The 21527-nt window shown below is 44.4% G+C and overlaps 1 protein-coding gene and 1 pseudogene across 1 annotated transcript; one reads left to right on the plus strand and one right to left on the minus strand.

Moving 5' to 3' along the window:
- Positions 1-4583: 4583 nt before the first annotated feature.
- On the plus strand, positions 4584-10366 carry LOC124081491 (dual specificity protein phosphatase 1-like; annotated as a pseudogene).
- Positions 10367-11825: 1459 nt separating this feature from the next.
- Gnl1 (G protein nucleolar 1 (putative)) lies at positions 11826-21460 on the minus strand. Its single transcript, XM_046427662.2, has 12 exons — positions 21325-21460; positions 20738-20903; positions 20249-20385; positions 19945-20096; positions 19759-19830; positions 18407-18611; positions 18144-18239; positions 17587-17781; positions 13161-13339; positions 12916-13078; positions 12547-12687; positions 11826-12188 (listed from the first exon to the last, which is right to left on the minus strand). Exons 1-12 carry the CDS (start codon positions 21395-21397, stop codon positions 11947-11949), a joined length of 1821 nt encoding a protein of 606 aa, XP_046283618.1. The 5' UTR covers positions 21398-21460; the 3' UTR covers positions 11826-11946.
- Positions 21461-21527: the final 67 nt, after the last annotated feature.

Genomic DNA, 21527 nt, shown 5'->3' on the forward strand with positions numbered 1-21527 from the left:
TCCTGCCTAAAGTTCTGCCTCTTTGGAAGATTTTCCTTCACCAGCGTCTCCTGGCACCACAGCTGAGAATAGCTATAAAGCAACAGTTGTCCACTTTCAGTTGATGTCAGAGTATCATGCAGGAAAAACCCATAGAAACTACCGTGAATTCAAAGAGATTACATTTATAACCAAACCTTAATAAGTCCCCACTCGGGGCTGGGGTTGTGGCTCAGTGGTAGAGCACACGCGAGACCCTGGGTTCAATTCTCAGCACCACATAAAAATAAGTAAACAAAATAAAGGTATTGTGTCCAACTACAATTAAAAAGTAAATATTAAAAAAAAAATAAGTCCGCACTCAGAAAATAAATGGTCCAAGATAGCCATATTGGGTTTCTAAATGATACATCAATTCTGAGATAGGTTCTAAAAAATCCCACAAAGTCTGAGTATTTTCATTTTTTATTGTACAGTTGCTCTCAGGGAAAAGCTTGAAGTGAGAGTCATAGTGAAACATGCCCCCATTACAGTTTTCTAGTTCAAAAAGACTCCCCATCAATCTAGAAGTTATGAATCAGCTGGTTCTGGTTATGAATCAGCTTAATTAGGGAACTAGATGAGAGTTTGTAAATTCTCAACATGGTGACTCATCAAATTTATGCCCATCAAACCTAGAACACTTCCTGGGTGGGGGTTGTGGCTCAGTGGTAGAACTCGCCCAGCAAGTGCAAGGCCTTGGGGTTCCATCCTCGGCACCACGTAAAAATACATAAATAAAATAAAGGTACATTGTGTCCAACTAAAAAAAAAAAAAACCTAGAACAATTCCACTTATATATAGCAGCACCTTAGTAAACTGTCCGTCTAATTTATTTTTATTTCCTAGGGACCATGATTAACTGTCTCCACAGAATCTCACATGATTACCACCACTCTAATCTGAGGCTTGTTATGGTGACTATATCTCTCTTTCACTGGATGATAAATGCCATACCCTGGCTTCTACCACTCTGAGATCCCCTTAGGTTTCCATTAATATTAGGGAACCCAGCTGCATTCCTGCATGCCTTGATGAAAAGAGTGAACTCTGGGCTTTCCTGAGGCTATAAACATAGGTAGTAACTAAGCAGATTGCATATAATAGATGATTTCTCACATCTCCCTCTCCTCAAGCTTCTCTGTTATGCTGCAGAAATTCTGGTATTTCAACCTCACTGACCTGTCAAATGCAGACTTTAATTAACCAATTCAGCAGACAGGTGCTCATTACATTTTATGTCTAAGATGAGGGCACCCATAGTGACAAATTCAACTTGACCTAGTCTTATATTTTTTCCTAATTAACACCCTGGAAATCACTCCTCTACATGTTTCCAAGACTGTGTCCATTCAAATTAGTGACATCCTATGACTCTTTGGTGTAGGGCTGTCTCCTGATAGAGCAGGCCTGTCCTTCTATGTCTGAGAAGTACAGTTATCTACCTTTCATTACAAGCTTAGAGGTAATGAGAGATGATAAGGGGGATTCCTGAAGAGAATCAGATCCTCTTCTGAAGCAAGATGTTATTGAACATTTAATATGCAGGGAAAGGGCGATTTCTTGAGAAAGGAAAGGAAAGAGGGATAGGAAGTTTCAGAGTTCTTCCTCAGTGTCTTTAGCTTGGCATATCGACATATGGGGTTTCATATTTAACTGGTACTGCGACACCACCATTGTTAGACTGAGAAAGGGGGTTTGGTTCTCAGCTGTATAACCTTTGTACCTACAGAAGGCATGAAAAGTTTTCAATTTATTCTTGTCACTCGATCCTCTTTGGAAGTAGTTATTCCATACCACACTATTTGTAATCACAGTACCGAAAGCTACAGCTGCATGATCTTGAAGTATCTTGCACTTCATTCCAAACCATTACTGTTGAAAACCAAACAAAAATGTTATCTGGGCACTTTTCCAATATGTGTTATGCTGAGATTGCAATAAATCACTGAGTCCATCTTAAAGCAAGAGGTAGAACCATTTTTATTCACCAGTTATCGGCCAAGGGACAGGCTACAAGTTTATACCCTTCAACCTCCCCTAGGGGTTAGAGTACACCTTTTATACCACAAGGAAAGCATGTTAGTACATTAGTCATAAATGGCTGTTGCTATGATTCAAAACCATGAACAAACATCATGAGATTTAAAATCATAAGCAGAAGTGGGTCAAAATAACCCTAGTTGAGTACAAGTTAAAGAATGGTTACTAGTCCGGACAGTCATTCTCTGACAGGGTACATTATCCAAGAAAAATGGGAACCAAAAAGAGAACAAATTTACATTGTGTAAGAAGTGCAGAAACATTTGCATTTCTAAGCAGAGTGTGCTAAGCAGGATCAGGATGACAGAGGCAAAATTTTCTCATGGGAAAAGCATGTTTTACATGACATGGAGTCTCAGGGTAAAACGGAGTCTGTTTGTATATATATATTAGCAACCCAATCCTAGACTTCCATTCAACATTCCCCTGGGGCCACCCTGATACAAAGTACTGTTAGTAGTCAGTGTATCAGCAGGAGGTAAATAATACATTCAAGTAGGGAAACCAAGAAAGAATCTAATGAAATTACTATTTACAAAGGTGTGAGCAGTGTTAAGTGCCTCTCCTGAGGCACCCTGGGAGAAGCCAATGCCTTACCATCCTCAGACCTGAAGGGGAAAGAGGAGGGAACTGTTACCAGACCTTGACACAGAGGGGTAACCTGATAGGAGGACAGAACCAGAGACTGCAAGCTCTGACTGAGGAATTTCACAGTCTAGCAGGCTGGGATGTTATGCTCTCTTAGTCTCCAAACTCTTGCCCATGCCTCCCATTGGCCAAATCCCTTGGGCAAAGGAAATTTGGTACAATCTGTAAAGTCCTGCCTAAATAGGGGGAGAAGAATGATCTGGAAGAGCAAATCATGTAGCCAACACAGAGGACCGGCTTGACATGATTTCCAAACTCTTTTTCTGTAGGAGAAATATAAGCTGCTGAGAAATCCATCCTTTCTAATGTTATTACTTCAATTCCAAGCTCTTTAGATATATTATTAAATTTTCTATGCTTAAATATATAGTAATTCATTTATGAACAAATGATTTAAAATAATTTACACAATCTTAAATTTATATCCTCAATCGCATGTTTTAATTTGGTGAATTAGATAGTTCCAATTTAAAACATTTAGAGCTGGGCATGGTGACACATACCTGTAATCCCAGCAACTCAGGAGAATGAGGCAAAAGAATTACAAATTCAAGGCAAGCCTCAGCAATTTAGTGAGACCCTAAGCAACTTAGCAAGACCCCATCTCAAAAAGTAAAAAGGGGTCAGGCACAGCAGCACACGCCTATAATTCCAGTGGCTCAGGAGGCTGAAGCAGGAGGATTGTGAGTTCAAAGTTAGCCTCAGCAAAAAAGGCGCTAAGCAACTCAGATCCTGTCTCTAAATAAAATACAAAAAAGGGCTAGGGATGTGGCTCAATGGTCGAGTGCCTCTGAGTTCAATCCCCGGTACCAAAAAAAAAGTAAAAAGGGCTGGGATTTAACTCAATGTTTAAATGCCCCTGGATTAAAAAAAAAAAAAAAGCTAAGGACCCATGATAGGGCTGAGCGTGTAGCTCAGTGACAGAGATCACTTGTCTAGCATGCCCCAAGTCCTGAGTTCAGTCCCCAGTACCACAAAAAAAAAAAAAAAAACAAACTAAATAAAACCAATCAAGTATACACCATAAAGTGGGCTATATTATTTCGGATACTGTTTCTTCTACTTTCAATAGATCAAACAAAAGCAATCATTAAAGTATTTTCAAGGTTCTGCATCTTATGTACGTTACTAAAACACTTGTAAGTAAAATACCTGAAGTTTCATTGATAATGGTTAACTTATAATCTTTTTTAAAAAAAATTTCCTCATTTCAGTAGATACACGTTCTCAACAAGTTATTCTTTGATTTATTGATATATATATATATTTTTTTTTAGAGAGAGAGAGAGAAAGAGAATTTTAATATTTATTTTTTAGTTTTCAGCGGACACAACATCTTTGTTTGTATGTGGTGCTGAGGATCGAATCCAGGCTGCATGCATGCCGGGCGAACGTGCTACCGCTTGAGCCACATCCCCAGCCCTGATTTATTGATTTTTTTGCTCAGTTTGAACTATATAGGCGTGTGTGTGTATATACATGTGCGTGTGTGTGTATATACATAATACATACATATATTTTTATTTTACTTATTTATTTATTTTTGCAGTATTGGGTATAGAACAGGGCCTCACACATGGTAGTTAATCATTTTACATGCCCAACTCTTGAGCTACACTTTAGATGGTGTTTAAATTCTGCTACTAAGGCTGGGGATATAGCTCAGTTGGTAGAGTGCTTGCCTTGCATGCACAAGGCCCTGGGTTCAATCCCCAGCAGCATTCCCCCCTCCCCCCCCCAAAAAAATCTGCTAGTACCGACTTCTGCTTACAGGTAGGATATATGTGACTATAAGAACAGTTATAGAAAAGCTGGATTGATTGCAGAAAATAAAAATCACATCTTTAAAGATGACAGAGAGAGGGAGCAGGGCATGGTGGTGCACCCCTGTAGTCCAGGTACTCAGGAGCCTGCTGCAGGAGGATCACAAGTTCGAGGCCAGCCTGTGCAAGTGAACAAGACCCTATCTCAAAACGAAATAAAAAGGAAAAATAAAATAAAAAGGGAGTAAGAAAGACCAGGGTGAAAAAGGCAGAAACGAGGAAACCAGGCAGAGAGAGGGAATAGCATCTCTCGCTAGGTCCTAGAGCAGGTTTTGGTTCCCGCACATAAACCCAGGGTCATGTAGTTCCTTGAAAGCCTCTGCCCTTCCCTTGGCCTCCTGGACAGAATAGCAAGGGCCTGGCACGCTGGGGGTGCTAGAGCTGGCCATGGTCCTGAAGGTCTGTGGGCACTGCCAAAGGTCTGCGGGAGCGCGCGGCTGGTACCTGCTGCTGGACTGGCGCTTCTTCAAGTTCAACGCTGGCCACATTGCCGGCTCCGTCAACTTATGTGGCTCGACATCTAGTGTGGCGCCAGGCCAAGGGCGCCTTGGAGCTCGTCGTGCCCAACGCTGAGCTGCGCTGCCGCCTACTGGCCAACACCTACTACGCCGTGGTGCAGCCGGACCAGCGCAGCGTCGCCCTAAACAACGCCAAGCGCCACTGCACAGTGGCCCTGGCCCATCGCAAGGCGCGGGCTGCACAAATCCTCCTCAAAGGAGGATATGAAGTTTTTTCAGCTTCCTGCCCAGAATGGTGCTGTAAACAGTCCACCTCCATGGGGCTTAGCCTTCCCCTGACAGTGCAGAATCCGGATGCAGTTCCTGCAGCACCCTGCTCTAAGATCAGAGTGTCCCAGTGGAGATCTTGCCCTTCTTGTACCTGGGCAGTGCCTACCGTTCTTCCCATGAGGACATGCTAGATGCCTTGGGCATCACTACCTTGATCAATGTCTCAGCCAATTGCCTTAACCATTTTGAAGGACACTAGCAGTAGAAGAGCATCCTTGTGGGAAACAATCACAAGGCAGGTCTCACAACTCCTGATACAATGAGGCAATTGACTTCATAGATTCCATCAAGAATGTGGGAAAAGGGTGATGGTTCATGTCAGGGGGGCATTTTCTAGTCAACCACCATCTATCTCACTAACCTCATGAGGACTAACCAGAAAAAAAAAAAAACAACCTAGAAAAGGCTGTGTTTGTGAAATAGAGAAGCTTCATTTCCCCAAACTTCAGCTTCATGGCCCTACACCACCAGGTGCTTGGTCCTGCCACGCCTGTGCTTGGTCAAGGCGCCTTCACCACCACCATCATCTTCAACTCCCACTCCTCCATCCCTGCCCACTCTGTGAACAGTGCCCTCAGCTACTTTCAGAACCCTATCATTACCTCCCCCAGGTGCAGAAAGGCCATGGAGGTGAGGACCTTCACATTCCACCAAGGACTGCAGACTCTTCCTTCAGAGAAGGAAATGCATTCACACCAGGGAGGGGCTCGTGAAGTCAGATCCTTATTTAATTTCACCAGAATTCCACTGGATTCTAATCAGTCATAATGTTAACATATCATCAATTGCTGAATTGCTGAATTGATGATATGCTGCTTTGGGGACCAATATATAGTGGGTACATCAAGTCCCTCTGACAAGACAGAAGAGAAAGGACTTGGCATGTGAGCCAATTTTTGTGTTTGAGTACTGTACTATCTTGTAAATAAATCCTAAGCAGGTATGTTTTCAGCATTAATGAAAAACACCAATGTTCGTTTATTTTTTAGATGTCAACAGTTGTATGTTTGCTGATTATTTATGACCTAAATAATATATTACTTCTAAGAAGAAATTTTGTTACTTAAGGATGACTTTTTAATACAGCAGAATAAACAATGGCATTTCTATTAAAGAAAATATGAAATGGCTAGGGATGTTGATCAGTGGTAGATGCCCCAAGTTTCAATCCCCAGCACCACAAAAATAAAATAAAGACAGCAGAGAGTTGCAGAGGTAACCAGACTAAATGAACTAAAATTCTAAGGAGGAAAGAGTTCCCAGATAAGCTATGGAAACTGGTCAATTTTTCCTGAGGCAATCTGCTGATTCTGCTACAGGTTATGGATTAAGATTGGCCTAGAATCTAATATAGAAAATTGAAACAAAATACAAAGGGAGAAAGGAACAAGTTAAATGACATCATAGAAACAATGACACAAATCCAAAATGTAGAGCATTCTTATAAGACACTGACCTAGTCTCTTCAAATAGTCAATTACAAGAAGAAAAAAGACTGGAATGCTCTAGATTAAAGAGAAAAGGGGAGAGGAGAGGACAGTTTAAATAACGCAGTGTGTGGAATTTGAAAATCTTATATCTCAAAACATATTCAGTGCTGTAAGAATTTTGTCAATTATACTTTAATAAAGCTCAAAAAATTGAAACATAATAAAACCAGAAAAAATAAGAAATAAAAAATGCTTAGAAATGCATTTAAGTTCATAAACTGTTAGACTTAGGAATTAATTCATTAGACATAATTGTACTGTGATTATGTAAGAGGTATATATGAAGTTATTTAGATATGAATGATCATGATGTCTGCAACTTGCTTTCAAATGTTCAGAAAAGAAAAAGAGTAAATAGGCAGGTGAATAGTAAGATAAGTAGAAGTTAGTGAGGCAAAATGGCAAAATGGCAGGGCTCACTGAATCTTTACGTTATGTGTTTAGGGTTTTTTTTTGGGGGGGTGGGACATCCTTCAACATTTATTTATTTTAGTTTTCGGTGGTGGACACAACATCTTCATTTTTATGTGGTCCTGACGATGGAACCCAGCACCCCGCGGACACCATGCGAGCACGCCACCGCTTGAGCCACATCCCCAGCCCGTGTTTAGGTATTTATTGTCCTTTTTCACTGTGTGTTAGGAGATGTTCAAAATAAAAAGCCAGAAAGAATTTCCAAACTATTTGTGGATTTTTTCATAACAGAAGACATTCCAGGCTGCAGCTCATTAACGTGATTTCTTTTTTGTTCTTCTGAGGAACAAAAATATTCTCATTTATAATATTTCAAAAGGCACATTAAGAAACATATCCAAACTTTGTTGTCTCTTTGTTCAAGTTCGGCTTTAATATTTTATTAAAAATTCTTGAATTTGTAAATATTAAAACACTGAAACTTGCTACTGGCACAAGAATGACAATGTACTAGCAACAAAATCAAGAAAGAAACTAAATTGTTTAGAAGCAGTAGCAGCTCCACAGTTCAAAGGTAATTTAAAACAGGCAGTTTTAGTGTTTCATAAATCAAGTGCAAAGCAATCTCTCAGCCTGCAGTGATGCTGCCGCACTGGCAGATGGCGCTGCAAAGCTTCTCAGGTGCAGCGGTAAGCCCACTTACGAATTATTTTTACTGCTTATTGCAGTTACTCTTACACTACTTACTAACTGGTACAGAAGTGTTTTAATAACTGGTTGAGCGGTACCAGTGCAAGACGGCTGAATGTCAGCGCTGTTTCCTCCTCTTATGACAGAAGCTACCCAGCTCCTGCCTGAGGCTACTCCTGCACTGGGATTCCAGGACCACCCTGCCTCTCTCGGAGGCTTGTTCCATCACCAATCCCCACCTTCTTGAATTTTCAACTTTTCTCTTCCACTGTGGTTTCTGCCTAAAAGTTTAAACACTCCAAAGTCAATGTTCTGTTTCCCTATTTTTTTTCATCGCCATCACAATCAAACTTCTTGAAATTTATATCCCCACTTCCAAAGCCTCAACTTTCCTTCTCCAACAGAACTTAACTCATCCTTTGCTGCCAGTGAAAGCTCTTCATTCTTTGTGTCATCACCATCAGCATTCTGTGCCCAATCTTTGTTTTTCCCTTGGTTTCATGGCTCTCCACTTAATATGTTTCTTTGGTCTCACTGGATCCTCTCCCACCCACCCCCACCCCCACCCCGCCCTTTCATACATTATACACTTTTCTTCCTCATGCTACACTCTCTCTGTACATGACCTGTTACTCTTCTCCCACCTACATCTTGATGATGCCCAGATCTCTGCCCGCAACTATGACCTCTCTCCAAGCTCCACTTACACAAACCCTGTCTCAGGAATCAGCCTACCCATCCAGTTGCTAAATCAGAAACAGAATGTGCACTCTTGACTTACCCTCTTCCTTCCCCACACACAAAACTATCCCAACACCCGTCAATTCTGCCTCCCAAGCGTTTCATAAACTATCTTCTTTCCGTCTGCCACTACCTTGTTTCTGGCTTCCATTCTCTCCTCCTGAAATGGCTGCAAAAGCTTCTGATCTCTCCTCGTTTCCAAACCAGTTATCACACTGCACCCAGTGAGCTAAGGCACAATTAACTCTCTCCTTTTTAATCTTAGGGTTAAAGTTCTTGAATGTTCCTCTAGGTAGTCGACATTTTAAACATGCTGGAAAGGCTCCACAGAGCTGAACCAAACCTTTCACTCCATCTTCACTTTCCCCCACTTCTCCAGGCACACTCTGCCCCAGCCATGTTGAACATGTTAGCCTCCCCAAGTTGTTACGTTCCTCAACCTTTGCTGTCTCCTCAGCCTGGAATATTTGTCTCTCCACATCAGCCTAAGTCTTGCCCAATCTTCAGGGCTCAACTTGGAGCTCTCTGTACCCGCAGGTGGCTTCCTCTGACTCACCAAGACTGGCTAATCTGCTCCTATGGTGGTTCTCATAGAGCTTTTTTTCAGTCTTATGAAGACACCACTATCCCAAGGGATCTTATACCACCCGTCTCATATCCCTTTTTTAAAATTGTCTAATTTTCCCCCACATTAAAATTGTCTATTTGTCTTTATTTTCCAATAAATTGTGAGTGCCACAAAAGATTCCTTCTACCCACTTACCAGTAACTGGCAAACAGTAATTGCTCAAAAAATGGTCAGTGGGTCAATGAATCCTTGGGGTGATTATTATCCATTATGTCAACTATATGACAGTACAATGGATACATGACAAGTAACACTTTCATAACTTATACAGTGCTATAAAGTTATTTTACTATTTAGTGTCTGGCAGTTCAACTCCTTGAGGGTAGAGTCAATACTTTGTTCAATTTTTTCTTTTGTCCCAGAACTCAGCATGTCTGACAAGACTGTTCTCAACCAGTTTTTGACTGTATTAATGAGTTTAAGAAATGAAGAAACAAGAGGCTCAGATAATTGAACCTTCCTGGCCCACACACATACTTGTTTCAGAATCAAGACAGAATCCAATCTGAAAGAAGGAAAGATTGGGAAAAAGTTTACATCTAAATGAAATTCCAGCATGGATGAGAGAAGCCCTGGTTTCTCTCCAAGAGACTGGCCAGCTGTGGGTATTGCCAGAGCTTCAGATCTCTATGGTCAAGTAATCCACTTAGTGGACATGACCCAGGCAAGAGGGGTGTAAGGACAGGGGTTCTAGGAAGGTCAGCATAGAAGGGAGACTGGACCCTGGTTTCCTTTGTCCTTTGAATAAGTTTTAACCTCAGTCTTAGACACTAACATTGGAGCACTATCTATCCTTCTCCCTGACCTGCTTGTCCCTAATGTAACTACCTTTTCCTGGTGCTACTTTCCTGTGGAGTGAGTCACTGACAGAGGCTCAGGAAATCACGTAGTCGAGCCCTTGGGTATATAAGGGTTGCCTCCTGCCAGGTCCTCAACATAAACATCCTCCTCCACAGTTCCCCAAGCCCAGCCAGCTCCTGATCACAATTCTTTATGTCATCACCATCAGCATTCTGTGCCCAATCTTTGTCCCAGATGCTCCTGGTGAAACTTATGAGATGGCAAAAGACCAAGACAAGTGAAATTAATCCAATGTCTCACCACATCTCCTGAGGCACTGAAGTTGCCTGACTATCTCTGTATATCATGAACTCAGTTAAGCTAGAATCACCTTTCCTTCATTAAAAGACCTATTTATGAGGCTGAGCCCCTAGATAAGACAGGTGGATTTCTTTCAAATAGGACTTTTTCTCTTTTCTAGCACATCCTGGGTAGCCTTCAAGCACATTCATATGCTGGTTTTATTTAAATTTTGTACTAGAATGCAAATTTCAGGACTTTTGTTCTCACTGGACTAAAGGAGCCTGTCAGAATGTGTGGCCCAAACACCTTGGCCTCTTCTCAATGTAGTTTCTTACATTGATGGTCTCTGCTGGCATTAAAGAAACTGCTCCATGACCCAGCACCTCAATGGGATGCTTCTGAGTTAAGAGGATCTGATCCTTCCATTTCTCCTCACCCCTGCACTGAGTGGTTAACTCATAAAACTACACTTTTTTGCTACCACCCAACCCAGAGGACACTGTGGCAGTCAATAAAACACAGCCCAGTCTCCCTTTTCTCCAGGAATTCAAACTAAGAGTCTAGCTGCTTGCTTAGCAAGGGTGAATCCCAGCAAGGCCTAAGTACCCCTGACTCACAAAAGAGCAAATCTCTGCTGAAATGTAGAAACGACCCTAAGATGGCTCTGGCCACCTGCTAACTTCTATCTCAGACCCTGACTGGGTCATCTTTGGTAAATGGACTACAAAGGCTGTTTCTGTGCCCTCCCCTATGTGGCTTGTACACTGTTAGCTGCCAAGCTTTTAAATAATGAAACTTAACATTGTACTTTAAGGGCTGTTCTGCTCAAATCATAAATGTGCACATCAGTTTTTTGGCAGTAATTCTCTACTCGTACACATTTAATCAATGTTTTCACAAGCATTTTGTCTTAACTAAAAATCTATATCAATAGAAAGTCCTAGAATTATACTGTGTGAGCCCCCAGGATTATATAACATGCTTAATCCAAAAACTTGGGTGCCCAATGGGGTCTTGATTGTGCCCAGGCTTCAAATTTAGGCCAGGCACTGCTTGTGCATCTTTATATGATCATGGTAAATCCTCAATAAATATTTGTGGACTCTGAAAAATCCCTGTAAAAACCTCACTTGGAGATGATAGCTTATGACACCTCTTACTGCTTCTTCTCCCAGAAGCTCCCGGTATAACCCAGGACTGGCAGCAGGGGGCGCACAGGGCTGCAGCTCAAATCAGGTTGAATGGCACAAACTCCAAAGGAGGTTTGAATTTAGACCTCTTTTCTCCATGAGGAAAATGGATTCTTAAGGTGCAAAGAGGGAAAGTGGGCAAAGGGCCTAAGAACCCACTGAACTAATTCCTAAGAGAACTTTCCTTTGCAAAGGGAATGCATGAGAATAGAGGGGAGGAGATAAATCTCCCACAGCTGTCAGCCCATAATTACCGCTCTCACCTCCGTTCACTTGGGGAAGGGGCTACAAAGCAGACAATCTTTATTCACAATTGGGGTGGCAAAGGCGAGATGCCTCCAGGTCAGTCCAAAAGCAAAGATAATGGGAAGTTGATACTAGGCGGGGACTCAGCACTCGTCCTCACCCAGTAGGGCATAAGGGTTTCGGGCAGCCAGACAGGACCCTGGAGCTGAGGTTGGGGTGTCCTCATCCCCTTCTCCCTCCTCATCTGCATCCCGGTCCTCCTCTCCCTCCTCCTCACAGGAGCTGCTCAGCTCTTCCTCTTCCTCCTCCTCCTCGTCACCTGATGGTCCCACCCTGCCCTGCAAAACCACCAGCTCCATGGTTTCTGGATGAGACTCCCAGGTGCCTGGGGAACCAAAACAAGAAAAAAAATGTAGAAGAATTTGCACAAGGAACTAAAGCCAGAGAAAGATGGGGAAGAGGCAAAGACCAGGAATAACAATAATTCTTATAGCTGCTGGAACCCGTTCATTCATTCAACCTCCCACATACAGATCCCTGAGCAGACACTCGGGTATATCAATTTCAATCTTCACAACCATCTTGCTTGAGGGTGATTATTATCCTCATTTGCAAATGAGAAAATTGCCTCAGAGATGTTAAAGAGTACAAAGCTGGCCAACAGGTACAGAACCAGGTCTGACCCCCTGGCCACTTTTGCCCACCCCAAAACAGGAGGTAGGGAAGAATATCTGGGTTCTGACCTTTCTGTTCATTGTAGCCTGGTGGATGGAAACACAGGCTGAGGCGGCCATCCACTGCCAGCCGCAGGAGGCTGTTGGCAGCTCTGTACACATCATTCCGAGCTGCCTTGGCTGTCTTGTAACCACGTTTCTCTGCCCAGGCTGGAGGGATAAAAGAGCAATAAGAAGGGAAGCCTGTGTATCAGGTACCAGTCACCCACCACCCAAAACATTCCAGGCCAGAGATCTTGGTAGTCCTGTCCAAAATCCTAAGAATGAGTGGACAGCCACTTCACCCTGGCAAAATCTAAGGAGAGGACAGCAAGGTAAAGGGAGAGAGGAGGAGACAGCAGGCAAGGGAGGACAGCTGTACCCAGGTATGAAATTCACCTTCACAGATGTCCCAGGCACACCAGGGGTGCTCTGCTGAGGGATCCTCAGCCTCTGGGTGGCGCAGGTGAAGCAGGGCCTGTACAGGGATCCGGGAGGCCAGGTAGCCCACAGCAGTATAGGGCTCCTGAATCTGGGCGATGGGGTAGATTCCAGCCAGAACCTGCAGGAACAGCACTCAGGATCTTCCTCAGCATCCTGCCTTCCATACCCCCCCCCCGCCCCCAAACCCTTGGCCCTCATACCTGCAACTGCCTGGGCAGCAGGGAGGGGAAGATGAGGCCTGGGCAGTCACAGAGCTTCACAGAGGGGGTTAGAAAGTAGGTCTGAAAGTATCGGGTGTGGCCTGGGGTTCTGGAGACACTCACAACCTTCCGCCCCACGAGTCCATTGATCAGTGAGGACTTCCCCACATTGGGAAAACCTGAGGGAGGCAAGGAAAGTGAATGTCTACTAGGCCATTGCTCAGTGGCAGGCAGGACTCAGTGACTACAGATGAAAGGGGAACTAGGGCTCAGAATTTAAGGAAGTGGTATAACACTGCAAACTATAAATCAGGCCCTGGGGCTGCCAGCTGTGAATCCCAGCCTTCCCACTTATGGCTCTGTGACCTCAAGGCAATTTACTCAACTTTCTGAGCCTTTTTCTTCATTTTATAGGACAGATAGCTCCTACCTCAGAGTGGATCTGGGTAACATTGACAACAGATACAACTGCACAGGTCTAGGCCTACAACAAAGTACTCAACACAGGTGAGATTTGCATTTAATAATACCTATCGTGACTTGTCCAAGAAGACGACTGGCAGCCCTTGGGCTCACTGCCCCTCTCTTCACAACCACCACCACCTTCTTTCTGGTCAAGTCCACTTTCTACACAGATCTCTTGTCCAGAACTCTGATTCCTCAATGCCTGAATCTCACTCTCAAAGTTTGTTTCCTTCACTCTACCTCAGCTACCCACACCCAAGGTCACACTAGGCCCTGTCACTTTATACCTCCAAAGTCTCAATTCCCCAAGTACTCCTCATGCCATGTTTTAAGCTAACTTATTCTGGCTCCTCCATCCCAATAGTTCTTTGCCCCTAACTCTATCAGGGTAACACTATACAACACTGATTCATTGCCTCACTTTCTTTCATATCCACCTCAAAGTCCATGATCCAATTCTGCACCTATACATCTTGAGTTCCCAGGTCCCACCTCTTCCCCTCTATTTTACGCTCCAGGCAAAACCCCAACTCTGTAAAATGCAATTGTCTGCCCATGCAACACCTGCTGCTGGGCAGTTAGTTGACAGTGGCTGGGAAAAGCCACACTGACAAACAGACTGAGCTTCTCAATAAAATGAAGTATCTTCTTTTTTTTTCCCAATATTTATTTATTTATTTATTTTAGATATAGGTGGATACAATATTTTTATTTATTTTTTTATTTTTTTAGAGAACAAGTTTTATTTAAAGGATAGAACAGAAAGAGACTTCTCTCATCACAACATCATACATGTATTCTGTATAATGATGAGGGTCTCCTTCCATCTTCTGTACAACTCCCCTTCTCCCTCTTTTTCCCTCCCACCTCTCTTCCCTATTTAGTGGTAGTCTTCTTCTCATGCTCTTCCTCCTTATCCCATTTTGAGTCACCCCCCTTATATCAGAGAAGACATTCGGCATTTGTTTTTTAGGGATTGGCTAACTTCACTTAGCATAATCTGTTCTAATGCCATCCATTTCCCTGCAAATGCCATGATCTTGTTATTTTTTAGTGCTGAGTAATATTCCATTGTGTATAAATGCCACATTTTTTAATCCATTCATCTATTGAAGGGTATCTAGGTTCCACTTTATTATTTTTATGTGGTGCTGAGGATCCAACCCAGTGCCTTATGCATTCTAGACAAGCGCTCTACCTCTGAGCCATAACCCCAGCCTCTGAAGTATCTTCTTTTGAAAGGAGAGAGAGAAAAAACAATTCTTTGACAAGCCCATTTCCCTGTCTTCCAACCTTAACTCCTTAAAAGACTTACTATTTCTTATTACCACTTTTATATGCCAACTTCTTTGTGAGTATAAACTTTAACATACAAAAAACCCCACACAGAACATGGATGTGCAGCCCAAGGAGCTCCATAGCACCCAGCCATGAGCCCAGAGTGTGACATATTTGCTCAAAGGCCCCATGTGTCCCTCTCCATTATAACCCCCTCTCTCTTATCCTGACTTTTGAGGGATTCCACTTCTTACATTTCTTGTTAATTTATGACCTGTGCATTTCTGGACAATGTGATTTAATTTTGTAGTCTTTGAACTTATGCAGATGGAATTGTGCAGCATGGATACTGCTGTGTCTGGTGCCAACCACACATTACATGAGTTTCCCCATGTTGTTGCAATTGGGGAATCTCACATATTTTTCCTTCTCCTCCAAACCACTGAACACATCACCATACCTACTGAACAAGACTGCATTCTCCTCTCCTCCTATTAGCCATATTTGACACAGCAGAACCCTCCTTTCTGTTTCAAGCACTTTTTATTTCACTTCCAGACATTTCCTTGGTTTTCTTTCCTCTCACTCTCCTTTGCTGGTTCTGCCTCCTTTTTCCAACCTCTAAGTGCAAGCTTGCCCTACAACTCAATCATTAGCCTCCTCTTCTTTCACATAACTTCTCCACTGTATTTCATCTAATCCCATGGCTTTAAATACCACCTATATACACCAGTGGCTCCCTAAATTTAAAGACCACTCAAATTCAAATTTCAAGTCCTCTTCTTTCCTTTAAGATCCAGATTCCTATACCCATGGCCTAGTCAACATCTCTGCATGGGATATTTCAAAACAATCTCAAATTTAATTTCTGATTCTTTATGATTCCTCTCTCCCTCCTCATCAGTCCTCCAAACCTGTTCTCTCCAGTCTTCCCAGCTCAGTATTTCCAGCTGCTTAGGACAAAAACATGGAAGTCCTTCTTTATCCCTTGCTTTCTCTTATGTACCAAATGCAAGGCATCAGCAGTCTCATTTTCTCTGCCTTTAAAATATATCCTGTTTCTGTCTCTGTGTCATCACCACCCCTTTCTTCCTCTTTCCTCCCTTCTCTCTCTAAGCAATTCTTATTTTTCTCCTAGACTAATGGAGTAGCCACTGATTACTTTCTTTGCTTCCTTTCTTATCCACCTCGTACCATTCATCTACTCAAAGGTAGAACTTCTAAAAAAGGATATCAAATCCCGTCATTCCTTGCTCAAAACCCACCACTAGCTTCTCATTAAGACTGAGAATAAAATTCAAAATGCACTTCATAGCCATAACACCCTACATGATGTGGTGCCTGGCAATCCTGCCTTCCTCCTTATCTTCCCTGGCTCTCATACTGCAATCTCCCTGACAGTCTTGCTGATCCCAGTATCACCAAACCCATTCTTACCTCAAGACCCTCTCACTCACTAACACTTCTGGCTCCCAAGCCCCTTTCCCCAGAACTCTGAATGGCTTACTTCCTTTTCTTACCCAACTCTTTCTCACCTAAGTCCTCTCACCAGAGGACCTTTCCTCTCCCAGAACTCTCGGATAGAGAGTTCTGGGAGAGGAAATAATATGATTTCAGATCTCTAATACATTTACTCACAAAAAAACAAGCTCCATGAGTTTTAGATGCTTTCTTTTATCTTCACATCAGTATTCCCATCCCTAGAACAGTACCTGGCATTTGGTAGGTGCTCAGCAAATATTTGTTGAATGGATGAATGAATGAAAACCAATAGATATACCCACACCCAGCAAAAACTCTCACTATCATACCACCCTAAAAACAAGTTAGTGCAGAGGCTACTGAGAGGAAAAAGGGCCCCTGAAAGGGAAAGAAGTCAGTGCAGGGAAAGAGGAGTAATCACTCAACAGTCAAGCATGTTTTTCACAAACACAACGGACACTGAGAGATAAGTCAGGGGTTCTTTCTATCTATCTACTAGCCACTCCATGTTCCTAGATTTATGGGCTAGGTCCTTTATGGTTCCAATGGTATCTCAAGTACAACTTTGCCAAGGTCTCTTCTCACCCAAGATGAACCCAAGATGAAAGGGGCCCTGGAACCTAATCATATATCCATTTTCCCCCACTAGGATCTGAGACAAAGCTCTAATCAAGAAGAGACTCCCCCCATCACAGACTTAAAGAGTTAAAACGAAGGAGAAAACTAACACTGTGACCTGCTATGATTTAATGATTCCCTGTATTAGAGGCTAATAACAGCTGAACAATGACTTTGTATAAATCACTCAAACAATGCCTGGCACACAGTAAAAGGCACACAAATGCTAACGTTTAATAATAATCACTGCAATTGCTAATATTACTATTGCCAGACACCACTGAACTCTCTCAACAATACTCCTTTATATTCCTCACATTCATTCTTTGAACTGGGTATAAACATCCTCATTTTTAAAATCAAAGTAACTGAGACTCAAAGAACTTGCTCAAAATCATACAGCTGAGAAGAGATGAAGTTTACATCCACACTAGCAGATGGCCTCCTCTGCCTTGCCTAAGACCACTGGCAGAAGTCACCCCTCAAAGATCCTGGGGCCTAATAAGGACAGATCATCCCTCCTTTCCAAATACTGAAACTCAGCACTTCTGGGGCCTTTGTGAGCAGATCGCTGCTTCCTTACCCACACAGCCGATGGTCACCACCCCATCCTTGTAGTGTTCCCGTGTTGGGCCAGCTGGCTCCATTGCTGAGTCAGTCTGCTGTTCCACCAGGACTACAGGCCCATCCGCTTCTTCCTCCTCCTCCCCAGAGCCATTGCCCCAGGTGGCCCCAGCCACATCTCGAGCAATCTTCTCCCGCCAGCTGCTCAAGTCCACTGTTCAGAAAAAAGATAAAGAAGGTTTCCTGGGGCCTCTGTGTATGATGGCATAGCTGCATAGCTGGTGTCACTAGCATATTCTGGAGTCTCACAGTGACAACCTGCACAACTGCAGACCACAATCTCCCCAGTCTTCACTTGATCCCACCCTTGAGCCATATGCATTTTTCAGAGTTTCTGAAAAGTACCAGAAAAACTGAAAGCAGCAATCCACTAAGGATTCTGCCTATCTCCTGCCTCTCTTGTCCCACCAAGCCAGTCTGTTCTTTATTCTATCCCCCTTGTGCCCATCCATAATAGAGGGTAACAAAATGATTCTGGATCTTAGATCTCCCCCATGACCTCCAAGGATCACACACCTTTACCCACAGTGATGGCTTCACAGGCTCTCAGCAACTGTTCTGGCCCCAGGGCCCGAGTCCATCCTCTCCCCCGCCTCCGACTCTTCTTCAAGACTAGGATCAGAATGCACAGAGCAGTTATGCTTAGGCTTTTACACCTCATCTCTCCCACCACCCTCAGGCCCCCAGTTAGGCACCACCTTGCCAACAAGCCTCTCTGTTTTTCCCTTTGCCCCCTGTCAACCATCTCTCCCATGCTGCCCTCCTCAAAGCCCACTCACCACTAGAGTCCTGTGGAGTGCGGGGGTCCCGAGGGAAAGAGGTAAAAAGGACGATGTGGAGTTGAGGATAGTGTTGGTGGAAATAATGCTTCCAGGCAACCACCAGAGCTGGTGGAGCCAGATCCACCTTATTCAAGACCAGCACGAGGGCCAGACCAAGTTCTCCAGTCACATACTCATAAAGTGCTGGTGGAAAATTCACAACCTGGGATAGAAGAATGAGAGGTCATCCCAGGGTTCTCTGTCTCCAGCTCCCCACTCACGAAGAGACAAAACCCTGGCAGTAGCAAATTCTGGGGTAAAAACAGTAAATCAGCCAAACTGAACAAGAAGGACAAAGCAGGGGTTAGTGATACCTGTGCAAGTCTCAGGGGGCTTCCGACAGGTCATGATTAGCATTTGAAGTGAACCAAAAATAAGATAAGGAAATAGCAACACCTTACATACTGAAGTAAAGACTAGAATCAGGAATAGAAATGAGGGTCAGGGTAGAAATTATTATGTATTGTGTGCACATAACTGTACAAGTGTGTACACATGCATATGAGCATGCATCCAAGTATATGCTTATAGATGCAAGTTTATGTGTTGAGCATGTATGACTACAAACATGAGTATGTGTAAATGTGCCTCTGTGTATGAATATACACATGCATACATGTATTTGTGAATATGTGTGTACATATTCGTTAAGGACTTCCAACCTAAATGTCCCCACAGACCTCCCTTTCTCCACTGGAGGACCACAATGAAGTGGCAGAATCAGGAATCACAGGGCAGTCCAGCAGCACAGCCTATAGCCTTAACTACCACCCTAACATTCCAGGTAGTTTCTGCAGCAACCGAGGTAGACAGGCTAGAGAAATGAAATAAGGAAGAAAAGGCATCTTTGGGCTGGGCAGGAGGAAGCCCCCAGTTGCCTTCATTAGAATCCCTGGAGCTTCACACTGGAATTTTTTTTCCCATAATACTTTTATTTTATTTATTTTTATGCAGTGCTAAGGATCAAACCCAGTGCCTCACATGTGCTAGGCAAGCACTCTGCCACTGAGCCACAACCCAGCCCCACACAGTGGGATTTTCTATTGGTCTAGCTCTGGTGATGCTGTAAGACAAGACATGCAGCTTCTCATTAGAGGACATAAAAAGGAGTCAGCTAGCCAGGATAGAAGCAACAGACTACAGCAAGACACAAACAAAAAAATTAGTTCCTGACTGCAGATATCAGCACACAGTAGATAGGGTAAAAAGAAAGGAAGGACAGCTCTCTGTTTTTCAAATTCTACCTCTGACTTTTACCCATAAGAACCTGATCCTCTTCCCCCTTGCCCACCCTCATCCCAAGTACTCACTGGATGACGAATATCAGTGATGAGCAAGACAATATCAGACATCTCTAACACTCGCCATAGCTGCCTCCACGTCTGAAAAGACAAGATCAGAAAAGAATCTGAACCCAGAATTCCTTTCCAGCCTGATTCCAGAAAAATTTGTCCATGGATCACACTACCCCATTCCTGTCCCCATTCTATTGTCACCTCTAGATTGTGCTCAAAGTAGCTGAGTTTCTCTGAAGTATAAGCCCCGTGTATCTTCCCAAGATACTCCTGAAAGCTTCGTTCCTCCTGGCTCATTAGCTGCTCCTTGGACATCTCATAGCTCCAAGGAGGACGCCGGGGAAAGTCCAGGACTGAGAAAACAGTAAGAAGTGCAAGTATGAGGATGTTTTCAGTATTAAAGTGTGCATCCTAGACCCCTGCTTCCTCACTGTCAACCCTTACCCTTCCAAACTCTCCAAGCCCCTTGGGTGGGAAACACCGGTCTTGTCTTGTCCTCACTCACCTGAGCCAGGCTGATAGACCTCCCGTATGTCCAGTTCCAACACCTCAGCACTGAGGGGCTGTAGCACTTGCTCCCGGGCTGCTCTCTTTCTCCTCTCCACCTCCTCCCGACTGTCCCGCTCAAAATGAAGCCGGTATCTAAGGGAAGAAGTGTCATACATCCAGCAAGACCACAACCCCTACCCCTACCCTATCCCCCACAGAAAACAAAGTTTCTTCTCTTCAATTGTTCAAATTTCCTTTCAGTCGACCTCCCTGAAAGTCCCCCTTTCATAGAAGACAGGGCCAACCCTTTCTAAAAGCCAAACTCTCGGGTCGCTCTGGAAGGGAGAATTATGGCCTGCTCCGGGAGAACAGTGGCATTCCGGCCTCACCCTCTCCACTTTCAAATGTCCACCAACAGCAGCTAGCTTTCCCTCAACACTCCCACTTTCAAGAAGGCGGGCAAGCCCGGGCCAGAGCCCCACTCCTTCCCTCACCCCTCCCTCACCGATTTGGATCATAAACTCGTGGACCCAGGCCCTGGGAAGGTTGCTGGTTGAGCCTGCGGATTTGATGGGTCACAGATTCCCCATCAGAGGTATCGGTCTGCTCCTCCCGTCGTTCCCGGCTCCCGCTGCGGCTGTTGGAACTGGAGCGCAGCCCATCTTGAAGCCCTGCAGAGAGGGAACAGTGACGCCAGTGCAGGCTAGCTCTCAGGGGCCAAAAGACCCCCCTACCTAGACCTCCTGGCTCTCCTTCAGCCCATCCAACTACTTTTGAAGCTCGGTCCTCGGGGCCTCCCTCTCCAGGACCCTCCGGGTGTGCGTGGGGGTAGTCACTCTTCCAGGGAATTGCTGGGATGGCGCCCCGTTTGAGCTGGAGGGACTCCCCTCCCCCAACTCTTCATCCTTTCCCATCCCTTCCAGACAAGGGGGGGGGGCGCGCTGGAATGGGGGAATCCCCTCCGCGGATGCCCACGCAGATCCGCGCGAGCCCACTCCCCCTCCCACGCCCCCCAGAGGTGCGGCAGGCACACCCCTCCTTCCAGATGTGCGGGAGCCCGAGTCCCGCCCCCTCCTCCGCTCCCGCACTGACCTCGCTTCCGCTCCCGTTTGTCCTGCAACTGCTTCTTCTTCTGCTTCACGCTGAAGGGCTTCTTCCTCGGCATGGCCCGGACCAGTCACCTGGCCCGCCCTTCGCCGAGCTACAGCCGCCTCAACTGACTCCCCGCCCCCCCCGCCCCCCCCCCCGTAGTCCCCGCCGCAAGGGCCCGGGACCCTTGAGGAGGCGGAGCTATC

Source organism: Marmota monax, unplaced genomic scaffold, assembly GCF_021218885.2.
Source record: "Marmota monax isolate L192 unplaced genomic scaffold, Marmota_monax_Labrador192_F-V1.1 WCK01_AAM20220418_F8-fsc00426, whole genome shotgun sequence".
NCBI classification, from domain to species: domain Eukaryota; kingdom Metazoa; phylum Chordata; class Mammalia; order Rodentia; family Sciuridae; genus Marmota; species Marmota monax.